This window comes from Ailuropoda melanoleuca, chromosome 15 (genome assembly GCF_002007445.2).
Source record: "Ailuropoda melanoleuca isolate Jingjing chromosome 15, ASM200744v2, whole genome shotgun sequence".
Classification (NCBI taxonomy): Eukaryota; Metazoa; Chordata; class Mammalia; order Carnivora; family Ursidae; genus Ailuropoda; species Ailuropoda melanoleuca.
The window spans coordinates 43846149-43851849 of record NC_048232.1 but is presented as its reverse complement, the minus strand read 5'-3'; the positions used below and the strand labels follow the sequence as shown (position 1 = coordinate 43851849).

At 42.5% G+C, this 5701-nt stretch overlaps 1 protein-coding gene across 5 annotated transcripts in view; it reads right to left on the bottom strand.

Annotated features, from left to right (window-relative positions):
- Positions 1-4104, bottom strand: part of MDM2 (MDM2 proto-oncogene) — a 26491-nt gene extending 22387 nt beyond the window's left edge. Inside the window, exons 1-4 of one of the 5 annotated variants that reach the window (XM_019798669.2) lie at positions 3964-4103; positions 3389-3624; positions 3153-3237; positions 155-229 (exon numbers count right to left, since the gene is read on the bottom strand). In XM_019798669.2, the coding sequence (XP_019654228.2) occupies positions 155-229; positions 3153-3233 (156 nt within the window). In that variant the 5' untranslated portion in view covers positions 3234-3237; positions 3389-3624; positions 3964-4103. Of the gene's footprint in view, positions 1-154; positions 230-3152; positions 3238-3388; positions 3625-3963 lie in introns of all 5 variants that reach the window. The other 4 variants (XM_011223772.3, XM_002918317.4, XM_034644249.1 and 1 more) reach the window with 4 other exon arrangements.
- Between the last annotated feature and the right edge of the window lie 1597 nt (positions 4105-5701).

Here is a 5701-nt window from a genome sequence, read left to right as displayed (position 1 = left end):
ATATATATATATTCAATATATATATTGAATATATATATATATTGAATATATATATATATATTGAATATATTGAATATATATGGCCAATTTCCCCCCATGGCTGTATGTAACTAGCAAGACATTAGTTATCTTGTTAACTCTTAATTCAGCTTACCTCTTTCATAGTATAAGTGTCTTTTTGTGCACCAACAGACTTTAACAACTTCAAAAGCAAAGGCTTTGGTCTAACCTACAAAGAACAAAAAAGCTGCTATTATGCTTCCAAAATTATTCCAAAACTATAAGCTCCACAGCAAGCATTTCCATGAAGAAGTTCAATAAAGGTAGCAGACGTTATATTTAACAATCTCACAAGGTTAGAACTCAAAACTAAGTCATAATGTTTTCACTAAACGTAACAGACTATAGAAACAATATCATAGACTGTCAAGGCAATTTGGAAAAAAATGCTGAGATTTCATACTATGCAAATAATCACAGAATCCTCAAGTATCATCAGCGGCAATCATACATAGTATCCATGCCAAGGCAGTGAAAATTATTCTTTTTCCTCCAGCTATTTCTATTATCTGCTTACTATCTTACAAACTTAACTATAAATGGAATACTCCAACGAGATTACCATAAACTAAACTGCAAAATCCAAGAGAAAAGAGTTAAGTCTTTAGGGTAGCTCTGTTTCCCAATCTTTTCTTTCCACACATTAGGCTTCTGAAGGCTGGAGGACTTAAATAACTAACAAGGATAATTGAGAGCAGATCTGAGACTGCAACTCACAACCCTCAACTACAAACCAGCGTTCTCTTCCTACTGTATCATGCTACCTCTTAGGAGGTCTACATTTCAAGTATCTCCCGACGAACATTTCCTGAGCTCCTACCATGCACCAGACAGTGCTAGATATTGGGGGCGGGGGGATGATAAGGAACCCACCAACTAGATCAAGGGTCAATTTTTTCTATAAAGAGCCAGATAGTAAATATTTTAAGCTTTTCCTGCCAGATGGTCTGACTCAGAAGTACAGATATGTAAACCAAAGGCCATGGCTACATTTCAATAAAACTTTATTTACAAAAATAGGCAGGAGGCCAAATATGGCCCACAGGCTATAGTGTGTCTGACCTCCATCTAGAGGTTTTCCAAGTGGTATGGAGAAAATAACTGGCAAGGAGGCAGGGATATAATATACTCTTTCTCCCTAACCGTTGCTATATCAAAATCTTTAAAACTCAAGTGTCTTTGTAGCTTGCCATGTCCACACAGACTGGTGCCTCTGTGTCTCTCTTCAATATACTCCTACCCTTTGCCTAACTTTGAAATCTAACAGCATCTCAGTTTGGAATCTAACTGTCAAAACTAGATTTAAGAAAATTGCCTATTTCCAGCTAATCAACAGAATATTATTTAATAACCAAAACCTGGCCGCCTGGGTGGCTCAGTCGGTTAAGCATCTGCCTTTGGCTCAGGTCATGATCCCAGGGTCCTGGGATTGAGTCCCACCCACATCTCCAGCTCCGTGAGGAGACTGCTTCTCCCTCTCCCTCTGCACCCTTTCCCTGCTCGTGCTTTCTCTAATAGATAAAATCTTTAAAAATAATAACCAAAAAACTTAAAATATACAATAAGTGTGGTATTGATTCATTAACTGTTTTGATCACACTTCTGTGTGTGTGTGCTTACATATATACTTTATTTTCAGGTCACTTAAATAATGAACTCTCGCTTGAAAGATAAAAAAATTACTTTTTTTTCCTCCTAAAATTTTATGTATGTTATATTAACTTCAAACTACACAGAACTCAAAGTAAAAATCTGCAATGGAAAGCCATCAGTTTTTTATTAAGACCTAAAAGACATGCAAGAAAACTATAAAGACAATACCATTCTTAATCTTACGTTTAATAACAAAAAGATAAATTCCAGATGATCTAGATGTGAAAATTAAAAACACTACCAGAAAATATAGGGCTCTATCTGTATAATCTTGGGATGGGAGGGTTCTTCCAAAGCATGATATGCGAAATGCAAAAACCAACAAAATAAATTTGACTTCATAAAAACATTCTCAATAGGAAAAAGACAACAAAATTAAGTGCAAACTTTGTAAATGATAAAAGTTACATGTATTTGAAACACAGAGAACTACTACAAATTATTAAGAAAAAACACAATAAACCTAAAGGAAAAGTGGACAGATAAGACTAAGCAAATCCCAAAAGAAATGACAAGATGCCCAATCTCGAGAGATCAGGGAAATACAAATTTAAGCAGTAATACAGAAGCTTTTACCACAAAAATAGCAAAATAATAAAAATTGACAATATTCAGTGTTGGCAGAGGTGAAAACTGTCACAATCTTTTGTTAGCAAGTTATGAATAGCAATCAAATATATGTAGTTTAGGACCCAGGTGTTCTACTTCTGGAGACAAAATCTTACAGAAGGAGCCACATAACATAGGATGCACATACAAAGCAACACTACTTGAAATACTCACAAACTAAAGGCAATTTTTTAAAAAACCTATCCAAAAAAACCTATAGCAGAGGCATAAATTTTTAAAAAGGTACACTAATGCCTTGGAACACAACGGAGCCATTAAGCAGAATTCTACAGATTTATTGACGTGGATGGAATCTGCACCACACCTGTCTTAACAGAACAAAACAAGACAATAACAGATTAAAACCTGCATGTATATATGTGGGTACACACACAGAAAAAAATCTAAAAGGAGACATGGTCAAAAGAGAAGACCAGAATTTTCAGCTTTCACTTTTTACACTTCTGTAATGCCTAAAATCTTTACAAGCATGAATTGCTTTTGTGACTTTTAGAAACCACCTAAAAAGTTAAATACAAGTCAAAATAGAAAAAAAAAATCGGGCAATAACAAACACCACTTCAGCATCCATGCTTAAGAATGTTAACGGAACTCAATTTTAAATCCAGGGTGATAAAGGACTAAGAAAATAAATACCTATTCTTACAGTCAGCTTTTGCATTTATGCCTGGCATAAATGGCAGAATTTAAGCTGTGTACATACAATTTCACTTAGAGAACCATGCTATAAATGGGGTCTATGGAATTTAGTACATCACCTCACAAAATAAATTATTCTTAAAAGTTACACTTGAGACAAAAATACCAACCAGGGTCTCCTGTTCCGAAGCTGGAATCTGTGAGGTGCTTACAGCACCATCAGTAGACACAGACATGTTGGTATTGCACATTTGCCTACGAGTAGGGGAAGAAAAAACACACAAGATAAAAACTTGAAATAATGAAACATCTGTGGGAAAAAAAAAAGTCATATGGAATAGATGTAAATAATGCCCTTAAATACTATTTTTATTAAAACTAAAGCCAGTAGCAAGCGGGTCCTTACCTGGATCAGTGTAGAAGTGCTCTACGTCGCTGACCACAGGTATCTAATCGCCAGTGAATACAGCTGGGAAAAAGCATGGTTTAAATAGCCCCAGCTGGAGACAAGTCAGGGCTTAGCTCCTTTTACTGCGTCCTAGGAACGTGTCCGAACTTGACCAGCCCAAAGGGAAAAGCTGAGTCAACTTGCTCACAGAACCAGCCCAAACTCGCCCAGACGCGGCGCCCGGTTCACGCAGGCTACAGAACAGGCACCTGTCATTATCCAGACCCCGAGCGGGGAGACTGCGGACCACAGCTCAGCACAACCCCCGCCCACATGACCTTTACCCCGACCACCCGCGGAGTCCCCCTGGCCCCCGCCCGCCGGGCTCACCAGCCAGAAACCCCGCCCTCCTCCCCCGCGGCTACAACCTCGCGTCCTACCAACAAAAACCTCCACAAACCCACGTGCCCCGCGCCCCCCACCACCAAATGCACAAAGGCTGCGGGCGGGGAAGAGACTGCGAACGACTGCCAGCTGGGAGACCCAAGTCACAAAACAAACCCAGAACTGCCCACGCGCTTCCCCGCCGCTACCTGCTCTTCACCAAGCGGGGTTGTCCGCGCCTGGAGGAGGATGGGGAGCGGAGACCCTCGAGGCTCCCCAGTTCCCTTCACTGGGCGCGCAGAAACCCGACGCCCTGGGCCTCGGCGACCATTCCACTCGCGGGGCCCAGGCCACTGGGGTGCTCGAACGCACCAGGTCCGGAGAAGAAGGAGGCTCCTGGGGGCGAAAGCGGCAGGACCTCGGTCAGAGGGATTAGAGCTGCCACTGGGGCTGGGGCTCTTGCTCCATTTTCCTCCCAGCCACACAGGGCCGCACAGGCCCCAGAAGGAGCCGAGCCAGCCGAGGTGCGCCCGATGCGCGCCCCCTACCGCCCGAGGGGAGCGCGCCGGAAGCCGCGGTTCATCCGGGCGTTTACGCGCGCGCGCGCCCCGGGCACACCACGTCCGCCAATGGAGGGAGGGGGCTGGGCCGACCGCCTCCGCGAAGGGGGCGGCCCCGGAGCGCGGCGCGCGCAGCACAGGACTGCGGCTCCGCAGGGCGGGAGTGGGTGCAGGGCAGCCGTGGGACCGGCGGGTCTCGTCTGCCAGCTCTCCTGGGGTGGGGCTCGGCCCAGCCCGCCGCGCCTCGTTTGGCGCGCGACCCTGGGGACTTCTTTATCCGTTGTGCTATTTCTGTGTGTCATGTGTTTACAACTCCCGGCCGCGGTGGAAACTGCAGGCACCAGGCGTGTCTAAGTGCCGCTACCAAAAACGAAACCAAAATTAACAGCTGTGCGATATATTAAGCCCACACCGCCAGCTACTGGAGTTGTATACAAATGAGTTATTTCAAGACTTGTTTTAAAAAAGTATGATTAAAACTACTACAATATACGCTTGTACACGGTGCATACAAATGTTCTAGCTGGAGAAGCAGAAGACTTGGGGCGACCGTGATGGGGGGTGGCGGAGGAGATAAAGAACCAGCGGTTACTTTTCACTTTATGCTTTTAGAATGTTTGGGTTTGTTTATATAACATGCATTCTCATTAAGAATATATATTTATATATTAGGAGCTCTACTGAAAGACTCACCTTTCCCCTTTTGGCACATAGACGTGGCAATTTAAAAAATGAGTAAAGACTTAAGAATTGAGGTGGCTCAATCCAAAAGCACAATCATTGCAAAAAACGAGATTCTTTGGCCAGGAAGCAATTAGTTCCTTTTTTATAGGGGCTTTTTTTTTTTTTTAATAAAGTTGTAACTTTCCCTTTTCCCACTCCCTAGCCTATAGAAAGGAATCTTTCTTAAACATACTGGTCACTCGATTGAATTGTTAACATTATTATATTCAGGGATTGGTTTGGCTTTTAACAAATCTCATCTTTATCATATCAAATACAGTGAGGTTTCTGGTTGTGAAACTGTGTGACTGACACAGGATAAGAAAATCTCAAGAGATGGAGAAAATACAAGAGAACAGAAATGAGGGAAGAAGTGATAGGATTTAAGGTGTTGGGGAGAGAGGTGGTTGAGGCAAGGATTCTATCTTTCAAAGGAATTGGTATTAAAAACTTACCGTGTGTAACAAACACTACCCAAGGCTACAGGGAGCAAACAAGATAGTCATACTGCCCGCTGTCATAGAACCTACCAGGCTGACTGAATTTCCACCCAAAGTGAATGAGGATACCACTGACAAAAAGTCTAGAGGAAATGAAAAGTTGGCTGGTTGTTGAGTTTTGAATCATGCATCACAGAACAAAGAGTTCAGTGGTAGAAAATGTG